The sequence below is a fragment of the Euprymna scolopes genome, chromosome 40, assembly GCF_053919585.1.
Source record: "Euprymna scolopes isolate OS-2025 chromosome 40, ASM5391958v1, whole genome shotgun sequence".
In the NCBI taxonomy this organism is placed as follows: Eukaryota; Metazoa; Mollusca; class Cephalopoda; order Sepiida; family Sepiolidae; genus Euprymna; species Euprymna scolopes.
The window spans coordinates 15,846,131-15,871,121 of NC_136521.1; the positions used below are offsets into that span (position 1 = coordinate 15,846,131).

Below are 24,991 nucleotides of genomic sequence, written 5' to 3' on the forward strand. Positions count from 1 at the left end.
CTCCGCAAAACAAAAGAATTCCTGATCAAGAAACAAAAGAGAATGACATATTAGAATCATAAATCGTTTGTCCTTGAATCTGGCTCCCATTAGCAAGGCCATAAAGCGCAACCTGTGATTACGTGTGACGTGGAGGACGGTATAAAACCCGTGGCGACCGCAAGGGTGGACAGTTATTGTTGTACGCGTCACTCCGATCAAACGGGCGCCGTTTCTCGTTTTTAATTTACCTACATCGGGTACTTTCTTTATATACCTAAATAACATGCCTTCATACACTTTATATTATTTTAATGGGCGCGGTCGGGCGGAGGCGTGCAGGATGCTATTCGCTGCAGCCGGTGTGCAGTACACGGACAAGAGGTTCGAGTTCAATGAATGGGACCGTTACAGGAAAGGTACGTGTATATATATATATATATATATATATATATATATAATTATGTTTTTATTTGTTTTTGTTAGCGATACCTTTTGAATGAATTAAATTACTTATACGAAAATGCATTTTTACCTAAATGCGAGTTCGAAATAAAGTGCATTTTTACCTAAATGCGAGTTGGGAATAATTTTCTCTTTGACCACTCTGGTGAGTCGTAGACGACGAAACACGTGTCAATGGATAATTATATTTTTAAAATAATATATATATATATATATATATAATTATTTACTATAATAGTTATTAAATAATTAAATAATAAGAAATATATATATATATATATATATATATATATATATATATATATATATATATACACCATTTTTGCTGGCTCTATATTCTTGTTATTCAATGTATTATTATTTGTACGTGTACATCGTTCACTCGTTAACTAATTAACTGATGATTTTGCATTCTGAAACACGGCAATTTAGTGTGCGGTGTCATGATGTGGGATATATTTAGTTTTATGTTGTTTTAAGCAAAGGGGGTACAGATTGAGTCATCGTATATTTCTGATTTCGATTTTTATGAAATTGTAGCAATATTTATTAGACAAGAAAATATAAAATTATTTGGAGCATTTTAATTATTTAAAATGGTCAGAATCTTGACACAACACTACATTGAAAATTAAAACATTTCTTATTTATATTAAAGTTTATTCATAGTCATTAAACCACACTTAAACAAAGTTAACACTACTTTTATTTTATGAAATCAAAATCACGTAATTGACTTGGATCAAAATTTCTGTACAAATGCAGTGAATGGTCTGGGGGGGGGTTCCGTTAATGTTGCTTCCGCGTATTCCAGCAGCTTGCATAAACCGCCAGAATATGGCGAAATGAAAATCGCTCTACTCGGCAACAATACAAATGCACTGTTTGAAGAAAATATTAATTTTAATCATGCAAAAAAATGTAATAATTAAAAAAGGAAAAATAATCAATATTTTAATACACGTTAATTTAAAGCGAGGGTGCCATCGCTTCGGAACACACCCTGAAAAAAATTCCACGAGACATCTGCTAGCAGTAATTCTTTAAAAATACTCCGCAGATCTGGAGCGAAACGCTAATCTGTCCCATAGTAAAGACATATACTCTGCCGGGAATCCTAGTCGTATCTGACTGTTAGAAAGCTTAGCCTACCTATGAACCTGAACAAGACGAAAAAAAAAAAAAAAACGGAGTACAAGAACAAGAAACATTTTGGAAGGAACGAAAAATATGTTTTCGTATCCCTGCTCCACAAATACCAAGAAAAGTTTTAAACGAGAACCTTTCTAAGAAAAATTAGAAAATTAATAAAAAAACAAACATATTTCTTACTAAAAGAACAAAAGCTATCAATAAAAATGAAATAAAATTTTCATTTTTTTCTAAAAATTATTTTGCAAACAAGAAAAACTTATTCATGAAAGTTGATTGTTTTTGTTGTTCTTTTTTTGGCATTTATATTATTTGGATTTTTATATCATTGAAATTACCTTACGATAATATTTTATTTCTATCAAATTGTTTTCATTTTTTTCTATCGGTACAACATTTTATCAGCACTCGGCACATTCCGAAAAAACAGGCCGTTTACTTAAAATGTGAATAAGGATTCTACATATAAGGATTAGTGACATCATATTGGTATTTTAATCTTTGAGCGGGGGACAAAAAGTGGCGTAAAATTATTCTATTATGTAATTAATTTTACTCGTTAGAAATTTACCGTATCATAAAATGTGGTAGTAAATACACGCGTGTATATATATATATATATATATATATATATATATATATATATATATAGTAAGTTTTGAAAATATGTCTGGCAACTAAGGTACACAGACTATTCCATATTTCGTCCTCGTGGCGATTCCCCAGGTTATCGTCGAAGTAAATACTGAAAATAGACGTATTAAATTTGTTGTAAATATTAAATTTTAAGTAAATGCGTAAAATAATAATACCTCTGCATAGATGCGTGTGCGCGTGCGCGTGTGTGTGCCTGTAACCACACTTGTAAAATATTTCCAAATTGCAGATTAAACGACGAGTCACAATGTTTTGTAATTAAGTTTTATTTATTATATATTTATTATGAAGACTTGTTACTTTCACCAAGACAAAATAATAAAAAAATACCACCTTAAACAATAACCAGAAATAGTAATAACTTTAAGACAATCGCTTAAGATGGTGGAGAAAAAGAACACTATAAATTGCAAACAGACAAAGTATTGCCTAGTCAATACAATAATTTGAACAATAACAAAAAAATATCATCGTCCTCTTTAATCGCACACAAATACACACACACACACACATATATATATGTATATATATGTGTGTATATATATATATATATATATATATATATATATATATATATTCTCTGTATGTGCTAGTTAGCAAAATAATATAAAACCAATATTACTATTTTGCTAGGATTTTACCTCATAGACTAAATGGATTAAAGAAATTAATTTAAACATTGTATTTTTTGGTTCAAACAATAAATTTTTGTTTTTAAAAGTAATTTATTCAAAATGAAATTTGAATAAATATACTTTACATTATATATAAATATATATATATACATATATATATATATAGGTAGTAGAAATGGTAAATAATAAAAACCCGAAGAAAGTGCTCAATACTGTTGTAGAGCAAATACGAGTTTTATTTTTTATTTTTATTACCGTATCTTTCTGTTAAGTTACATTATTGCTTCAGCTACTCGGCCGTATTTTTGGCCGTCCGTATCTTCCTCAGACCTTTACAGAAATTTACCTCATAGACTTTCTGTAAAAAGTCTGAGGAAGCTACAGGCGGCCAAAAAAACGGCCGAGTAGCTGAAACAATAATGTAACTTAACAGAAAGATACAGTAATAAAAAATAAAACGTGTATATATATATATATATATATGTAGGAGTATATATAAAGTAAAGATGTTAGCCAACTTGAAAATTAGTTGATGTTAGAGTAAAAAAACAAGTCAGCATATTTCTGTAGTATAAATTGGACGACAAAACATATAAGTAAAAATACATTTTGATCGATTTGTTATAACAAGTGCATATGATCGAATAAAGACACATAAACATCTTGATGCAGATTTAATTACGTATTTATGTCAGTACTAGTGAGAGAGACGGCGTCGCCCGGTCGTAAAATACACTAAAATATCATATTTGAATTTGTCCAGATTTCAGATATGTGATTATAAAGTCGTGATTTCAAAAGTAACAAAAAGTATTAGGATGCCATCAGCTAGAATTGAAACCGAAAGCAAAACTGTAGCATTAAAAGCTGGTGTCGTTACCACTGTACCAACGACACACACATATGAACTCATTAAAAATTAAACATTAAAAATAAGCTAAGATTAATGTACAAAATGTATAACGTTTTTCTTTTCAATTTTGACCAATTTTTAACCCTTAAAAACTATTTAAACAAGGTAACCATCCAGAAAATAACGGTCCGTAAAAAATTCAATGTTGTGAGGCCCCTCGCGCCGCTCTGAGACTGAGGAGATCGGGTTTGAAAATATCGTGCATGTGAGAAAATAAATATGGAGGCAGACTGACAGACATATAGTTTTTTTATATATTAGATTGATATTATCATCTATTATAATATTAGCATGCTTATCCAATATTCCATAAACTAATCTTACATACACACACACACGCACACACACACAATTCCCGAAAGAATGAAACAAAAGTGTGTCTAGGTATTTAATATTATTATAATGATAGTTATGTCTAACCCTTTACGAACTGGATTCTTATTGTTGAGCACTTTACGTTTAAATAAAAAGTCGGCCACTTTAGCCCACATACGCAGTTCTAGATGAAATGTCATTTGCTCAGTTTTGACCTTCCTTTTTTTCAACTATATCATCTCCGCGGTGTTGGCTGGCCGGGTGTTTTTTTTTTCTTTCTAATGAGTTTGACATGTTTTTGTGGCCAAATTTGAATTTCTTGACCGGCAATTTACTTCCTGCACTGATGATTTCCGAAAGGATGAAATAGTAGTGTCTCTAGTTATTAAAAATAATCATAGTAATCTCTCTCTTTTTTTTCTCTCTCTCTCTCTCTCTCTCTCTCTCTCTATATATATATATATATATATATATATATATATATATATAAATTGTTAATTTCTTAGACATAACCTTAAATCTTGAGAATTCTACCTTTGAACCCTATCATAAACCTGACCAATCTCTACTATATGTCCACAATGAATCAAACAACCCTAAATCAATATTAAAATCAATAGTTCCCAATATCGCTTTAAGAATTTCTAGACTGTCTTCTACTAAATCCATATTTATCAAAAATGAAAAATATTACAATGAAGCCCTTAAAAACTCCGGATACAATTCGCAAATTAAATTCACACATAAAAATGATAGAAACATAAACTGCATTGAAAATAAACCTAGTAAGAGCGTAATAACATATAATATGACAATGTCTTCCCGTATACGAGTTAAGAAGAATGACCAAGAGACAAAAAAGATAAAACGAAACCACAAATATTAGATAATAATACAAATAAACAACAAACCAAAACCCGTAAACGTAAGAATAGACATAAGGAGACCCTATGGTTCAACCCTCCACATTCCAAAAACCTAGAGACAAACATAGCCAGAGAATTTTTAAAAATATTAGATAGGAACTTTAAAGCCCCCATAGATATAATAAAAATTTCAATAAGAATACAATCAAAGTCTCTTACTCTACTATGCCTAACCCCCATCAAAAAATAATTAGTTCTAATAGTAAAAAAATTAATAAGCTACAAAATACAATTATACAAAATATAGCAGACTGTAACTGTAGAAGAAAAAATAAATGTCCCCTAAAAGGCTCATGTAAAATAAAAAATGTAATCTATAGCTGCACAGTATCGAAACCCCCAAATCTACATGAATCTATTAACAGCCATAACTCAACCACCAGATTAAATAATGACACCAACTTTAACCAATCTACCAATCAATTACAAACCAACCCACCATATAATAATCCAGCTCCAGACCTAACGGAAAATAATCACAATAAACAAGAGGCAATATATTTTGGTTCCACATCTGGCCTAATAAAACATAGAATTTCAACGCACAAATATTCTTTTAAAAATAACTCCCTGTCAAACCAAACTACTCTATCCAAGTATATTTGGCAACTCAAGAATAACAATATTTCTTTCAAGTTGAAATGGCAAGTAATTGAATCTTGCAAACCATATAAACCAGGAGATAAATTCTGTGCACTATGTACAAAAGAGTCCCTAAAAATTTTGAAATATGAAGATATAAAAAATACAACCACCCTATTAAATTCAAGAGAGGAACTAATCTTCACATGCAGTCCTAAACGTTGGTTTGAATTTAATAAATATACACCACCTTAAATCATTAAAAATTACTTATTAATAAAAATAGATTATAATATTTTTTATTATTCTGTAATAAATTAGGTTAGACTAATTATCTCCCTTGCATTCTTTAATTTAAAAAAATATGACTAATTATCCCCCTTGCATTATTTAATTATACAAATAACATTAGCCTTCCCTTTCTTTCGAATTTTAAATCTTGGCGTTCTTTAATCAAAAGTATGCTAACAGATATAAAATATTCCACAAGCGTTCCTTCCGAAAAGTTATCATTTCATAAGCTGAAAAGCTATAACAAGCATCTATATGAGTACTTTGACCATAGTTCCTGATTTCAAAAGGCGAGAAATTAAAAGGTAAATATTTGTATGTATATTTTATGTATATATATGTATATGTTTGTATATGTATATATGTGTGTATTTATATATATATGTGTATTTATGTATATGTGTATGTGTATATGTATATATGTATATGTGTATGTGTGTATACATATATGTATATATATGTGTATGTGTCTATGAGTTTTATCGAAAAATACTATTATAATATTGTACTTAAACCAAATTAATATTTATAATTTTACTCTATTTTATTTCTATCTTTAACCCATATTAATTTTCTTATCAAGTTAAATCCATACCTTTATTTTAATTTTTTCCAGATACATCTGCCTTACTTTTAATCCTAGGTTTATTTATTGTGCCTTTTACATATAATAAAACCCCTTCCCAATATTTGCTGATGAGGAAACTCTGTTTGTTAAAAACACTTTATGTAAAAATTATTGTCCGTAACTTGATGTCTACCACAATAAAAAGACTGTTTTCCAAAACGATCGTACAAATTATTGATTTTGTTGTTGTTCCTTCTTATGAAACGGATTTTTAATTTAATTATAATTTGATTTTAAAATTATCAATCACATTACTAAATATATATATAGACATATATATACATATATATATGTATATGCATGCATATATACATGTATATACGTATATATATGCATACATACATATACATATATATATATACATACACGTGCACACACATGCACACACACACACACACACATATATATATAAGGTATATTGATTACTATGCCTTTTTAAAGAGTACACAAAGTTGTCGAATCTAAAATAAAAAGAGAAAAATAATACAAGAATTTCAAGTATATATAAAAAAACAATTAAAACCTGTTTTTTTTTAAAATATGAACATTTTAGTCAAAAATAAATTAAAAGATCAACCTCACAATTAATGAATTTAAAAGAAAAACTCAAGAATACATCATCTCAAAAAATATATTTATAAAAATTAAAAAATTAAAAATATTTATTATTATAAAATCCAAAATATATATTCATAAAATCAAAATTAAAAATAACATTAATGATTTTACAATTGTAAAATTGCATTATGTAAACGTAGGTATAATGATTAGTATAAAATAATAAACGTAAATAAAATAATTATATAAAATTATTATATTATAAATATACAATAACATTTATAATTACAATAATAACAGTAGTATAATTAATAATAATAATAATAATAATAATAATAATAACAATAATAATAATAATAATTACAACAACAACAACCACAACAATAATAATAATAATAAGAAGAAGAAGAAGAAGAAGAAGAAGAAGAAAATGAAATAAACTGACAACTAATATAACAGAAAAAATATGCTAAGAGATTTGAAAAAAAACTTATGAGTCATAAATTCAATGTTAAAAAATTAAGGAAAATACTAGTTTTGGAAATAATTTTAAGAAGAACTAAATACACTTTCGGTTTACTTTCGGCAACCTCTCAACTTTCACGCCCTGTTAGTTTTGACATTCTATAAGTGACCTTTCTGACAGAAGGGGAATAATCACTGTTTTGTGAATCCACCCGTACCAGACATTTCATTTGCTAGTTCTTGACTTTGAAGTGGTATATATTTTAATTCTTTACACAAACTGGTTTCAAGCCTTATCTTGATATTATCCGTAAATACTTGTATATGTTCGCAAACCTGTTGAGACTCAGTTTATATAAAATACAAATATTATACACAAAATATCACACAAAAATATTATACAGAAAATGAGATAAAACAATAATAACGGTAAACTATAATTGTTTATTTACCTTTTCAGATATGCCTTGCATGGGTGTTCCTGTCCTCGAGATAGATAACAGATACAAAATGCCAGAAAGCATGTCCATTTCAAGATATTTGGCGCGAGAATTTGGTAAGTGGAACAACACTCTTCGAAACGAGGATAACCTATGGACATTTCATTTCTTTTAAGTTTTAGTAATGATACTAAAAGCAATAATAATAATAATAATAATAATAATAATAATAATAATAATAATAATAATAATAATAATAATAATAATCATTATATTATTACGCTTATCGCTCCGTCCGTTATCATGCTGTGCATCCGTAAAAAAAGGAAAGTGGAATATTCCAAATAATCGTGAAAAGGTGAAAAAAATGATGTCGCTGTTGAGGCAAAGCTAATAAAAATGATTCGTCTTTCTTGGCCTTTGGCTAAGATCAAAGTGTAGTATCTGTTCTTCAGGTGCTACATCTCAATTTCTTCTCTCTCAGTGGAAGAGAAATCCTTTACGACTAAGACATTTTTTCTCCACGTTAAAAAACGACCCTACATCTGTCCCGTGGGGAGGCATTTTGAATAGGTACTATGTGTAATGTAACACTGTTTTAATATTAAAAAAGTAACTGGAAAAAGTTATTTCTGACTTAATTACAAAATGCCCTGGAAATGCCACTTCTGATTAATTATAAAATGCCCTGGAAAATGTCCGTTCTGATTATTCTTTTTGTTTACTTGCCTCCGCACTAGGGCGGAATTGGACATGAGGTCGGTTATAAATTTAGGGAGAAACCAGCTCCCCCAAAAGGGGCGCTCTGGTCAATAACAAAAATAAAAATTGTATCAGTAATGAAGGATTTCTCCTCCATTAACCAAGACCAAAAAAGGGGGGATTCAAGTCACTGGAATGCTGAAACTGATACTACACTTAGAAATTCACGTGGAAGTAATGGTTGCCTAATCTCTAACCGTGTTAATGTTTTATGTATTACTTTCGAAAAGCTGCTGAAACAGTTTATGATTTAAATATTTCTTTATTTCAAGTATATTTTAAGCAGTGGGTTACGGTATATGAAGTCAGTCCCGGAAATTACTCAAAACGTTTACGAAAACATTACTTTATTTCATGTATATTTTTAATAGTGGGGTGGGGGATATTAAATCAGTCCCGAAAATGGGTGAAACCGTTTACGCATTACACATTACTTTATTAAATGTATATTATTAACATTGGGGTGGGAAATATGAAGTCGGTTCCGGAAATGGCTGCAACCATTTACGTTTTGGGCATTATTTAATGTATATTTTTAACAGAAGGATGGGAGATAAAAAGTCGGTCCCGGAAATGGTTGAAAAAATTTACGATTTATATATTACTTTATTTCATGTATATTTCCGACAGTGGGGTGGGGATTATAAGTCAGTTCCAGAAATGGCTGAAACATTTTACTATTTAGACATTACATGATTTCATGTATATTTTTAGCAGTGGGTTGGGGATATAAAGTCAGTCCCGGAAATGTCTGAAACAGATTACGATTAAACCATTACTTTATTTAATGTATATTTTCAACAGTGGGGTGGCGGGCATGAAGTCAGTCCCGGATTGAATGAGATTTACAAATATATACTATCAGAAAGCGTCGCCCAGTAATTAATGAGATAAGTAGAAAACATATAGTAGCAAAATACCCAGCGTCGACCGGAATCGAATGAGATAGGTGAACGATATATATTAGCAGAATATGCGGCGTCACCCGAGATTGGATAAGATAGGTGAAACATATATACTATGAGAATACCCAGAATTGATTGATTTGTTTGTAATGAAATAATCAACCCAGGCAATATATCAAAGTTATTATTTAAGTAAGGGGGCGACATAGTGAGTTTAAGTTATGAAAATTATTGTCGAAATTAGTAACATATCCAAGAATTATGAAAATGATGAAATGTGAGTTACTTGATTGGTGTGTTTGTAATGATATAATAAGCCCAGACAATATATCAAACATATTATATAAGTAGGAGGGAGAGGCATAATGTGGGTTTTTAATTATAAAAATTATTATCGAAATTAGTAACATATCCAGGATTATGAACAAAGATTAAATGTGAGTTAACCGATTGTGTGTTAATAATAAAATAATCAGCCCAGGAAATATATCAAAGTAATTATGTTAGTAAGAGAGGGCGATAAGGATGGTTTAAATTATGACATTAATTGTTGAAATTAGTAACATAGCCAAGAATTATGAAAAATGATAATATGTTATCAGACCAGACAATATATCAAAGTTATTATTTTAGTAAGTGGGGCGATGATGTGGGCTAAAAGGATGTAAAATAATTGTCGACATTAGTAACATATCCAAGAATTATGAAAAATGACGAAATGTTAGTTCATTGATTGGTGTGTTTGAAATGAAATAATCATCCCAGAAAATATATCAAAGTTAATATTTTAGTAGTGGGGGGTGATAATGTAGGTTAAAATATTTAAAATAATTGTCGAAATGAGTAATATATCCAAGAATTAAGAAAAATGATGAAGTGAGAGTTAATTGATAGTTGTGTTTTTTTTATGAAATAATCAGACCAGACAATATATCAAACTAATGTTTTTAGCAAGAGAGGGCGACGAGGACGGTTTAAATTATAAAAGATTATTGTCGATATTAGTAACAGATCGAAGAATTACGAAAAATGAAATGTGATTTAATTGATTGATGTGTTTATAATAAAATAATCAGCCTCGACAATATATCACAGTTATTATATAAGTAAAGGGGAAGTAGATTAGGAGGGCTTTAATTATGAAAAATTATTGTCGAAATTAGTAACATATCCAAGAATTATGAAAAAATTATGAAATATTAGTTAATTCATAGGTGTGTTTGTAAGGATATCATCAGCCTAGACAATATATCAAAGTTAATGTTTCGTAAAAAGGGAAGGGTGAAAATGTGGTTTAAAATTATGAACAATGATTGTCGAAATAAGTAATATATCTAAGAATTATGAAAAATGATTAACTGTGATTTCATGCATTAGTGTGTTTTTAATGAAATAATAAGCCCAGACAATATTTAAAAGTTATTATTTTATTAAGAAGGGGGCGGTAATGGAGGTATAAATTATGAAGAATGATTGTCGAAATTAGTAACATACTCAAGAATTATGAAAAAATGATGAAATGGAGATTAATAGATGAGTGTGTTTGTAATGAAAAATCATCCCAGCAAATGTATCAAAGTTATTATTTTAGTAAGGTTGGGCGACAACGTTGGTTTAAATTCTAAAAAATATTGTCGAAATTAGTAACATATCCAAAAATTATGAAAAATGATGAAATGTGAGTTGATTGATGTGTGTGTTTGTAATGAAATAATATGTTTAGACAATATAGAAAAGTAATTATTTTAGTAAGGTGTGCGATATAATTATGAAAAATGATAAAATGTGAGTTAATTGACCGATGTGTTTGCAATGAAATAATCAGCCCAGGAAATATATCAAAGTTATTATTTTAGTAAGGGGGCAGTACAGTTTTAATAAAAAAAACTAAAATAATATGATTGTGCCTTCATTCATGCTGAACATAACGCTCACAGCATGCCCAGCAACAATATATTACATATGAAAAATGCTTTTGTGGAATTTCCACAGGTCCCGCTAGTACTAATTATAGTGATAATAGCGATAATATTAATAATAGTGATAATAGCATTTATTTTTGTAATAATAATGATATTGATAATAATAATATTTATAATTGTAAAAATAATAATAGTGGAAATAATAATAATACTGATCATAGTGACGATAATAATAATACCGGGAATTGGAGGTAATTTCGAACAGAACTCTTTATTTACGGAGGTAACATGCTCTCAATCTATCAGCCATGCCTGGATAGAGGTCCTAAGTAATTCGCAATTGTATTGTTTCAGTCGCTTATACTCAGAATTAAACCTGTAACGTTCAGAAAGAATATCACTTTTACAATTGATTGTTCCATGCTGCCCCGTGGAGTAAATAAAGGGTGGTGCTGGGAAGGATGGTGGGATCCTTCTACCGCTCCAGAATATATCTCACTACTGATGCTATTCTCTATCTGTATAAAAGTCAAGTACGTCCAAGGATGGAGAACTGCTGCCACATCTGGGCTGGAGCTGCTAAAAACAGCCTATCCTGCCTTGACAGAGTACTAAATAGACTTCGTGGATTAGTGGGGGATGTCCTTTTCGTTTCCCTAAAACTCCTCTCCCACAGAAGAGACGTTGCGAGCCTGTCTTTGTTTTATCGTTATTTCCATGGCAAGTGCTAACTCGAGCTCCAATCTCTTGTCCCCTCGCCAATCTTTCACAGAAAACACCCGTCTAGCTGAAACAACTGTCAGTAATTTTGCCCACTCTATATGTGTGCCTAAATCAAAACGTAGATTCCATGAACAAAGCTTCTTTCTAAGAAGTGTACGCCTGTGGAATTCTTTTCAGTTTGTCTCTTTCCCAGCTGACTACAACTTCAAGTCCAACATAAACAAATTCCTGATAAACCGCCCGCTTTAATAAGACACTTTATCAAATCTCCAATACTAACGATTACTACGATACTGTCCCATTGGTTACTGTACACGCAATAATCCTTATCCCCGAGTGGCTTCAGAGCCTTGATAAGTGGTTACCTTCATGTAAAAAAAGGGTACGTTCGTGATTCCGTCCAAATTGCCGTTAGATAGAAACATTCTCGAGTTCGACAAGATATACCGGAAGAAGGTGGGAGGTTACATCGACCGAAACGTTTTGAAAATGGCACTCAAGAGGAGAACAGTAGTCCGAAGAGTCGAAATAATAGAAAAGTGTTGATATACCGTAAAATAAAAATAACTAAAGAAAACACAAAAAAATAAATATTTTAAGACATAAAGAATTAGACGCATGAACATTTGAAATATAATTGCATGATACGCATTACGTATTAAATAACACAAAAATAGTTGTTATGCCATAAAACCAAACAATGAAACGATGCATCATGTATGAATAATTTAACTCATAAAATGTTTTACCAAAATGATCGGATTCGGTATTAAGTAACGACGAATGGATGATATACTGTAAAACAAAACAACCAAACCAAGCACTATAAATAAATATTTGAAAATATAAATATTTTGTCGCGTAAATAAATCTTTACTGTTTTGGAAATTCAGTCATTTATATGCCATAAAACAAAACAACTAAAGCACGAATAAAAATTGAAGATATCAAGAACTTGAAAGATAAACCTTTTACCGAAATGGATAAATAAACAGAAACAGGGTTGATATGGCGTAAAACGCCCCAAACAAATAATAAACAAGTAAAGATGTTTATTTTACTACCAGATAACACCGGTTCGGTAGATCTATTTGCATGTACTGGTGAAGTTATTGTTGATAAATTAACCAATATAGATGCATGAAAATCGCATGTTGTGTTTTATTTACAGCTGCACATGAATAACGCATTTAAATAAACTTTGTTGCATATTTTTTATTACTATTCTCTTCCTGGGTGATATTCTCGCTACTTTTCGGGCGATATAACCTCCGATTGTCGTGAGTTTTATCTTGGGAATCTTTTTGTCAAAAAATTGGTATCGCCTGCATTGAGACTTGACATTTCAACCCCCGGAAGTGTGTTACTTACTGCTGAATTTCACTAAATACTTTATTCACGCGCAACAGCGCGTGACGTAACGGGTAAAGTACTAAGAAAATTTAGTTGTAAGTGTCACTCTTTTGGATTGAAGAGTTTCAATCTTCAGTGCGGGCGATAATAAGAAATTCTGCCCTCTGAAGGCTGGCGGAATATGAACATTCTACCCCGTAAATTCAATGAAGTGTTCCATTTGAAATTCCGTTCAGATTTTTGAGTTTGACGGAAAGATTCCCGAGTGTGACAAGATATACCGGAGGAATGTCGGAGATAACATCGACCGAAACATATAGCACTCAAGATGAGACCAATAGTCCGAATAATCTGTTATGAAAGAATATTTCATTATTTAAAATATGAATAAATTACAATTTCTTGCACAAATAATAATATAAAATATATAAATATAAAATAAATATATAAATATAAACATATAATATTAATATTATAATACATACCAATATAAAATACTTCCAATAATAAAATAGATAATATGCAATAATATAGAATTTTTACCATTAAACTCTATTAAATTACAATTAGAAAATAAATAGATCCTGGAGAATTGAAAAAAAATAGAAACGAAAAGTGTTTTTCTCCGAGGTCTGGAGAATGTCCCAAGTTGCAGCATTCCATTTTAGAAATTCTAGAATGTTCCATACACAATTACTATTTATAGCCTCAAAACTTCAGTTATTAAATCAGTTCTGAGAGGGAACGCACTTTTGGATGGACCCTTTAAATATTTATGAGTCTAACCATTTTTTCCTGGGATGAAATCCGGTCGAAAGGATTTCCTGAAACAAGCCAATTGAACTGGAATGTTGGTAAATATTGATTTTCTGATCTAAAATTCTGACCAAAGTAATATATTATTATTTCTCAAACTTGGTTATTATTTACACCGCGTAAAAGCTAGATTAACCTCAAACAGCATTAATCTCTTTTACACCATTTTTCTTGAAAATATTTGTTTATACGTTCGATAAATTCTTTAATTTTTTCTTTATTTCCTCATTTGAGTTTTTAAATATATGTTGTATGTATTTGCGCGTACACATAAGCCAAATTACAAATCATCAATCGTCGGCCGGAAATTTGTTTATATGCGAAAAGTTTTATTTAGGGGCGTTTGCATTTTCCTATTATACTCCTGGGAGTACTAACACCTGGGAAGATGTACTATAATATTCCAGGGAGAACTAACCCATCAGAGCATTCACTATAGATAACTGTCATCTATCAACTTGCGATTTCAATCGTTTTATTTTTATGAATAATTTCAGGTTTTTATGGTAGAACCAATATGGAAATGTTTCGAATTGATTACATCTGCGATTGCTTCTATGAAATCATGCACGATTACATGAGGTACTTCCATTGGAAGAACGGACGATTTAGGGTAAGTCCAATTGACGATCTCTACTTTACAACATAATTTTATAGGATAACCGGAAGAGTGACGACCTTGTTATTCAGTCTGATATCAACGTTGCTGCTGCTGTTGGAGTTATGCTTATGTTCAATACTAGAATGTTTACATTCCCCGGCTTTACCGCTTCCCTAAAAAGGGGTTAGTGCGGTGTTTAAATAATTATTCGGAATCTAAATTGGGAATTAAAAAATCAGAACTTTATCGGTATTAAAATTTTAGCGGAACTTCCGATTTTCAAAAATAATTTAATTCATTTAAAGATAAATATGCTGGTTTTAAAACTAAATGTTCTATAGCTGGCTCCAATGTAATCTACCGGGGAGCACGATAAATTTATCGTCTTAAAGAAAACAACACTAGAACTTTATTTTAAAACTTTTATTGAAAAAATCTATTGAGGAATAAGATTATATAGTAGAGATTGCATCTAGTTTATGTAGCTGTTTTCTAGATTGTCAGTATTTTGCGAGAACAGTTGGCAGAGATGGCGGAAATTTTCTGTTTCTATGTCTATCCTTCTAGTCATGTCACTTGTAAGGGTGCTGGAAATAAACGTTTCATCTGGGCTGACGTAATCTGGGGTTGCTGTATTGCCATTTGGTGAATGGATTCTGGACAAGGCAGTAGCTTCTGGTGGGGCCTCTCGATGCCATATTGGTGGGTAATTGTTACCACTTTACCTTATCATGTTCTACAAAAGAAATTCTTCGTTTCTTTTTCTCTCTTAGTTTCCCCTCTCTGTCCTGCTCTAAGCAAATCTGACGACCTAGTCCACAAATTCCAAAATTCCATCATTACAAGTTTCAAGAAAAAATACACGATTAAATCCGGTTCTCCAACTTCCAACGTAGACCCCTACTACCATGTCTCCTTCTCCAACATCAGGGGTCTACGTTCTAACCTTGCAGAGGTTGAAGCCCAATTAGAGGAGACTAAACCAGACTTTTATTTTTAAGCGAAACTGGCATTGGACAGGCTATTTCACTAGAAGTGTTTGAAATTAAAGGATACTCTAACTTAACTTCTAAATCTTACCCCCAAGACCGCCATGGGCATGGAATATGTGCCTATATTAAAGATGGCTTTCCATGTGGTAGGGACATCTCCAGACAAGATCCTAAATCACCCTATATATGCTTCCGGGTTGCATTAGCTCACACTACGGCATTTATATTTACTCTCTATCGCCCCCACAACAGCGGAGTTACTATCTTTAAAAGCATATCTGAGAAAATTGACCAAGTCCTTTCTGCTTTATCCTTCAGCATACATTCATGTATGTGGAGACTTCAATGTTCACAACGTGGAATGGTAGACCAACCTAAACATGACTGATAATGAGGGGAGGTTCTGTCATGATTTCTCCATTGCTTATGTATGCGAGTCTACTAGACATTTTTCTCACAACTTGCCCTGAACTATGTTCAGTTTCTGTTCTGTCTCCTCTTGATCTTCCGACCACTCTGTTGTATCAATTAAGATAAAAATGAAATGTAATAAGTCCCCAGACGTACCAATCCATCGTACAGTATATCGATACACTAAGACTGACTGGAATAGCTTCCGTACATTTATATCGGACCTACCTCTGCCTTCCATGTTTAACACGGATGTGTCCTCTATAGTATCAGACCTGACAGAATGGTTAATTGTAGGTATAGACGGTTTCATAGCCTCGAAAAAGTTTTAGCAAAAACCTAACAGCCGGCAGTGGTTCTCTTCAGAATGTGCTGCTGCCATTGCGCACGGAAATCACTTTTTCCACTGCTTCCAACGTAATAGATGTATGGAAACCAAAGCCGCTTTCATGACTGCCAGCAACCATTGTAAGAGAGTAATAAAGAACGCAAGAGAGTTGTATGCTCAGTCGGTCAAATCCAAAGTAGCTGATCAGCGGCTTGGTTCCCACCAGTTTTGGCAACTAGCAAACAGATCCTGAACAGAAGCGTGTGCTCTATCCCAACTATCATCAATGGACCTGTGGTAATCGCGCCAGCATCAGACAAAGCCAATCTCTTTGCCAATAATTTTTCAGCTAATTCTACCCTTTGCGACCAAGGCCGCCAACCCCAAATATTTCCTCCTGTATCAGAAAACATGCTATGTGATATACATATATCTGTACATGATGTTGCCAAGCTAATCAAAAACCTTGATTCCAGTAAAGCAACTGGCCCTTACGGTATTCTAATTATAGTATTCCAAAAACTTCAACCAGAACTAGCGCCGATACTTAAAAAACTGTTTAAACGTTGTCTTTAGGAGAATTGCTTCCCATCTCCCTGGAAAATCTCATCAGTATGCCCTGTATTTAAGAATTCAGGTATCACTCATCCCCCGCTCAGTACAGGCCAATAAGTCTCCTGTGCGTCATAAGTAAGTTGCTGGAATCTGTGTTAAATAGAGAAGTAATCAACCATCTCAACAAAAATAACCTTAGTGACACTCAATATGGTTTCCGTTCTACTAGATCTACAGCAGATGTGCTTACAGTTATATCTCATAGGATTAGCAAATCTCTCGACGGAGGCAACCTTTCTAGGGCAATTGCTCTTGACATATCTAAAGCCTTTGATAGGGTATGTCATAAAGATTTACTTCACAAGATCTCTAGCTATGGCATAGCTGGAAATGTCTTCTCAATTATTAAATCATTTCTTTCTGATAGGTTCATAAGAGGGGCAAAAATCAGAAGCTCACGGTATGAATGCTGGAGTCCCTATGGGGTCCATCCTCGGCCCAAGTCTTTTCCTGATCTACATTAATTATATTCCAAATCACATGCTTACATCATTTGTAGAGCTTTATGCTGATGACACTATCATTTTTGGTAGCACATCTTGAATGCGTGGTACAATGGGGAAAGGAGTGGCTGGTTACTTTTAATGCATTTAAAACCAAGCTTTTGTCTTTACATCATCAACAGTTTTATCCACATCTGGCATCAATTGAAATAAATCGCTCTTCTCTTCAGGAGGCCTCAAGTTTTGACAAGCTTCCGTTACTTCTGATCTTAAATGGAACATGTACATCAAATCTGCTGCCAAGGTCGCTGGAAAAATGGTGGGATCTTTCTATCGATCCAGTAGATATCTCACTGCTGATGCAATTCTCTATCTATATAATAGCCAGGTATGTCCAAACATGGAATACTGTTGCCACATCTGGGCAGGAGCTGCTAGAAAGAACTTGTCCTGCCTTGATAGAGTTCAAAATAGACTTCGTAGCCTCGTAGGAGACGTCCTTTTCTCTTCCCTGCAGCCTCTATCTCACAGAAGAGATGTTGCGAGTTTGTCTTTGATGTATCGTTATTTTCATGGAAAGTGTTCGAATGAGCTTAAGTCTATTGTCCTCCCCTCGCCAAACTTTCACAAGAAACACTCGTCTAGTTGAAAACACTATCAATAATTCCCCCCACTCTTAATCTGTGCCTAAACCTAAACATAGATTCCATGAGCAAAGCTTCTTACTTAGAACTGCACGCCTGTGGAATTGTCTTCCGTTTTCCTGCTTTCCAGCTGACTACAATATGGTTGTCTTCAAGTCTAACGTACACAAGTTCTTGATGAGCCGTTCCATATAAGTTAACAAATTTACTGAATTTCCATTACTAATGATTACTATATTGTCCAATTTCTATTGTACACTCTTTAACCCTTATCCTCGAGTGGCCGCTTGGCCTTAATTACGTGGTGGTGCCTGTGTAAAAAAAGAAAAGAAAAAAAAGCTACATTCAGCCCCAATAACCGCTTCGTTACAGGCCCGGAACTGAATGCATGCCTTTTCCACAAGCGCTAGCGGGAGCTTGGCGAATACTCGATGGATGGTGGCGATCAGAATGGTTTTGGTGTTGTGGGAGAGCCTGTTGGTGATGTTTTCAACGTATGACCTAACGAAGTAGTCAAGTGGGTTTAGGTCGGTAGATAAGGGGAACAGTGTGAGAAGAGTACAAAATCGTAGCATGCCTTTTTAAGCTGACTATATCTATTTGGACTTGAGGGCCGGCGCCGAGTCGTTCTGCCTCACACAGGGTCTGCTACTTGCCACCTAACAGCACAAGGAGATCACTACACTCTCCAGTACATTCAGATACACTTTTGTGTTGACGTTCAAGCTGACTTCGAAAATGTGACATGGCATGATGTGGCTCTCACTTGAAACCACACCAAAGGCAATAACCATAATTTTTATCACCCTGTGTACGTCCCTGTTATTTGTGGCAATCTAGCAATGACTTTTGAGGGTGTTGGCAATGTCCTTGTTGTCATAACCTGGATCAGTAGAGAGCATGAGTAGCACAGAGGCGCATCTCCGATCTCGCTCGGTAAACATTGTGTCACTTTCAGACATGATAGAAAACTCTTATCGCTCTTGGTATATACAACTACCAACTTAGTAGATTGTCTGCAACAACAACAACAACAACAAAACTGGTTTTCATCAAACGGAAGTGGAATCATGCTGTTTTTTCTAGGGCGACAATTTATATAACGATTTTATCAAAATCTTGGATACGATATATAAGGGGAAACATTCAGAGTGTTAACAAATATATAAAGAACATTTGAAAGAAAATCACTTACTCTCAAATAAAATTCCATTTTCTGGAGAGGACATTTTAGAATCGGAATTAGTAGTTATATATGGAATCGGTAATTTTATAGAGAATCAGAAATTATATATGGAATTGGAAATATAAAAAGAGATTGAGAAAAATATTGGGATCCTCCCATCATAGTAAATATATTGCTAATCGTCCGAGGCACTCGAAATAATGCCGACAGAACTGCCAAGACATTTTTGTAGACCAACGTGCATTTCTCCAAGGTTTTAGTTTAAAATTTTAATAACGCCCGACATTGACTCTAATCTCACGAAGAGAAAATAGATAGAATACGTGTGTCACTCTGAAATCCACGAACCCTTCTCCTACCTGTGCTAACATAATCCGATTCATAAATATTCAACAGACGACGGTGCATGTTGATCCGTTCAATTTTTGCTGCATGAGTGAATTTGGTGACACATCTCTGCTTCTGACGACTCTTCATGTCGTCAGTGTACTTTCGCCATCCACGTTAGTCGAGGTTCCGACCTCGACAATCTGTCCAACAGAAACTGCTGTCTAACTGATACAAAATGTTTTGTGTAACCCTTGGGGGTCCGCCCTTTCAGACATTGCCTCCTAACTTTTAAGAGGAGCAAATTTATCGCTTGTTTTCTGAAGTGCTCCTCCTCTTGAACCGCTGGTCAATTTTCTAACCTTACGGCGTTGGTCACATCCTCCTGCGGTGAGAGAATGGTAAATACTGGCCAGTCTACTTTCGTAGTCCGCCATTTTGGCAGTACTTACTACGACCGTTGCTCTTTGTACATATTTTTTTTTGTTTGAATATATTTTACATTTTCTAACTCATCTCCGCGTTAGTGTTTCTTTAGTGACCTTTCCACTGCCACAATAATACTAAAACGTTGTTAACTAGTGAATCAGTAAGAGGATATTAAATATTCCTAAGGTTTTTACTAACTTAACGTTTGAAAGATAAAATAGAACTGCAATAGAATATTCGAATATCTTCGTATCTAATATAGAGATCAAGTGTTTGAAGTAAAATATAAAAAAAGATAAAATAAACATCTATGAAGGAGAATTTTGAAGCTCCTACAAGAACCATTATCTGTGACAATAATTTGGTTTCTATAAAAAAAAAAATGCGTAACGCATTATTTAGACAAACGGACATAATAACTACGTACGACGTCCAAATAGCTGGGATTGTCTATCAAAATTCGCACAAAAGAAAACGGACACTCCAATTAAAAGAGAGGCAATTAATTCAAAGAACAAAGCTATTTGAAACAATGCGAAATCGTTTTCTGCGATTTCTTTACACATTTATTTGTATTTTCCCTCTTTTTTTTGCACAATGTTAACCATTAAACCTCACACTAACAACCACATCGGAAGCATTACTCATTTGTTTGGATCAAGTTACTCATGCATTTTGGCAAAAATCCTAAAACTAAAGTAGAATCTACCGCATTTACACTGCTATTTTATAAATCGGACGCAAATATAGTTGAGGTACCCCAGAAGAAGAAAAAGCAACTAAAAGGACACATTTGTCTTTTAACACTGCTATTTTATTTTTGATTTACGAATTTTCTTACTTATTTTAAATCAAAAATATAATATTAAATACAATATTAATTTTTTCAATGATTCATTTTTAGACCCCCTTTACAAATCTTATATTTAAAAAATATTTTTAAATAGTATATTTTAAAATTCTATTCTAAAATCCAATACGTAAAATCATGGTTTTATAATTCATTTTTAAACAAACAATATCAAAAATATGTTTAATAATTCATTTTAAACACTATTTATAAAAGTTTAATAAAAAAACATATTCTAAAAATAAATCATGTTGAACACACTTTTTAAAACGTTCAATACTTAAATGATAAAATATTCGTTTTTCAAAATTTTAATACAAACACATGTAATAATTCATTTTCTAATAATGTTGTCAATTGTGTGTCACCACGTTTCACAACCTGTTTTATTTAAAGTATTTCTATTCGTTTGTTTCTAGATTTTGCTTAGATAATATGCATTTTAATAAAATGACGTATTTTTAAAATTTTTTTATAAATATTCAAGATTAATAAAACAAAACATTGTGAATAAAATGTTTTAATTAAATTAGAAATATGCGAATAAAAACGGTCTTGTGAATAAAACTATTTAGCAATATGCATTGTCTAACCGACATTTACAAAAAAAATGTAAGGCAAGCACTTTAATTAAAAGAGAAATCTATGATTTCATCAAATTATGTTATTGCTGACAATCCCAAATGTATTATAAACGTGCACATTATAAATTGTCAGTATAGGCGCACGACGGTCCTTATCAATGAAATTCTTTATTTGGCCAATCAAATCTAGTGTTCCTACTTCCTTACTCTTCCCAGACCTCTCACCATCTCTCACAGACTCCTTGTCTTCCTTGAAACTTTTATACCACTCAAAAACTGGTGCTTGATTTACTCGAGATAGTCCAAAAGCCGTCTGAAGCATTCCATACGTTTGTATGCCATTTTTCAAATTTGAAATAGAAATTTATTCCGAATCATTCTTCTAAAGTGACAATCAGGCTTTAGTAAGGTGTATTCAAATCCCTGCTTAATATATAAATATTGATCAGTCATCTAATAAGATGTATAGAATTAACATACTGAATTTATAAGCGTCTATGATAATTGTAAAAGCTTGTACAATAAGTCTGGAATCATATGGAAGACATTTTGTATATATATATATATATATATATATATATATATATATATATATATGCGTTTTATTTTTTATTACCGTATCTTTCTGTTCAGTTACATTATTGTTTCAGCTACTTGGCCGTTTTTTTTGGCCGTATGTAGCTTCCTCAGACTTTTACAAAAATGTTCGTTATTATGGGATGAAAGAGTGAAAGAGTGATTCACTCTTTCACTCTTTCATCCCATAATAACGAACATTTCTGTAAAAAAAAACATTTCTGCCACAAAAAACGGCCGGGTATCTGAAACAATAATGTAACTTAACAGAAAGATACGGTAATAAAGAATAAAACGCATATTTGCTCTACAACAGTATTGAGCACTTGCTTCAGTTTTTATTAATTACTATTTCCACTATATATATATATATATATATATATATATATATATATATATATATATATATATATGTGTGTATGTGATTTCCTTCCTTATAAGTTCCAAAGCGGCTAGGCTTATACTTTCCAAATTTCACACAAAGGTAATTTCTATGTGTGACCGTGTTCTTACATATGTTTTGTACAGAAATTTATTCGATAAGTATTGAAAATCGAAAAATCCGATCTTAAAAATAGTTTTTTCGTATAAATATAAAAAAGAATTTTAAAAAGGGGTATTTATACGTTACACCGACAAGGGAGATAATAAAATCTTAGCAAATGATTTATTCTTTAAAAAAAAAACAACAAAAAGAAACAGACTTTTTACATCAGGAGATATAGCTCAGCAGTAAACCCTTCGACTATGAATCGAAAGATCCCGTGTTCAAACACGGATGTATTACACCATTTTATTTTAATTTTTTCCTATTAATATGTTCAGTTTATGATAAAAGAGGAGGTACCATTTAAAATCACCGCAATTTTTTCCTTTGCATAATTAAAAACTAAACATTACTCAGAAGTAACTTTTTCCGGAGAATTATTCGTTTTTAGCACACCTGAAAACTTATTGATTTTTAAGTTCTTTTTAAATAAGTTTTGTGCTGGTCTAATAGGACACAATAAACACCACCCCTAAATAAATAAGAGACCCGAAAACGTGGCCATAAAGTGGGTTCTCATTTTACGTAATGTTTATATGGAAAAGTGATCCCCCACTTTTTATAACAATAATGTGCGCCCTTAAGGGCAAATATCAGATTGACCACTACACAACTAGGTCATAAGCTTCCCAATGAGTTTCATTTGTTAAATTCTGATCAATAGTCGCGAGATGGCGAATGTATAAAATTGGCATAAAGGTGGCATTTCCCTCTCTCTCTCTCTCTCTCTCTCTCTCTCTCTCTCTCTCTATATATATATATATATATATATATATATATATATATATATATATACCTATATATTATATATCGTTGACTGGGTTCAAAAACAGCCTACATAAAATGGACTCTGATTTATGAAAGTATGATAGGTTATGAAAAAGAAGGCTTGTAAAGAGATAACTTCGAATTTAGGGGTATCAAAACCAAAGCAAAATATGATGAAAGTAAAAATAAAATAGATAAACCCCATAATTTATTACACCATAGCTGTCCACACTGAAACACTTATCACAATATTCTGTGGATCTATATTAAAAAAAAAAACTTGTTAAACTTCGTGACATACTTCCATTCTATGGAGGTCAAGGGCGAACGAACACCCCTTAATTTTATTATACCATATTTCTTCAAACGGAAACATAATTATCAAAATATACTTACGCAGGTAGATATGAAAAGTCTTTATTGAAGTTTGTGCTTATTTCCATTCTATGGAGGCCAGGCGCGAACGCAGACACCACGATTTTATTATACCATCCCTATTTAAGTTAAAACATACGTATCAAAGTATTCTAATGTACATCTATATCAAAAACACTTGCAAACGTTTTTTATTTCAATTTTAAATTTTTTTATTTCCATACTTTGTGGACCATGCGCGAACGCAGAGCCCACAATTTTAATGAACCACCGTTCCACAGGATCAAACATACCGATTCCTTTGTCTCGATACATCTTGTATCATTATATATAATCAGTTTTTTTTTAGATAGTCAACCATATAGGAGCCTATTCGTGACCAGACACACACACATTCAGCTTTATATTATAGATAGATAGATAGATATATGCTCGTAGCCAAATTGAATATTGAAATGCCTATATAATTGGTTCTGTGTGACGAAACTACATGAAAATATGTAGGCTTTTTGAAGATCATTCTACTATTCTATGGTTAAAATTTTATGGCAATTGGCAACACATAATTTACATTTTAAACCCAATAAAATAGGCCCAAATTTGACTGCATTTGTATATATATATATATATATATATATATATATATATATATATAGTGTTCTGGTAGACTAACTTCACTTTTGCTGCTTTGAGATGAATTTTGCACCAGATTTTTTTTTGCTTGGTTATCTACTGTCTGGCCACTGATATACTTTTAAATCATATGGAATCATTTTTACATGATTACAAAATGATTATCTTTGTAATTGCATAATAAAATTGGATCTG

At 32.1% G+C, this 24,991-nt stretch overlaps 1 protein-coding gene and 1 pseudogene across 1 annotated transcript in view; both read left to right on the top strand.

The window, feature by feature from the left end:
• Positions 1-265: 265 nt before the first annotated feature.
• The window catches only part of LOC145265742 (S-crystallin SL20-1-like), a 30,355-nt gene continuing 5,629 nt past the window's right edge, over positions 266-24,991 (top strand). Inside the window, exons 1-4 of the mRNA XM_080121796.1 lie at positions 266-398; positions 8,027-8,122; positions 14,985-15,100; positions 15,157-15,189. Of these exons, the coding sequence (XP_079977922.1) occupies positions 266-398; positions 8,027-8,122; positions 14,985-15,100; positions 15,157-15,189 (378 nt within the window). The remainder of the gene's footprint in view (positions 399-8,026; positions 8,123-14,984; positions 15,101-15,156; positions 15,190-24,991) is intronic.
• Positions 8,412-8,549, top strand: LOC145265874 (U2 spliceosomal RNA; annotated as a pseudogene).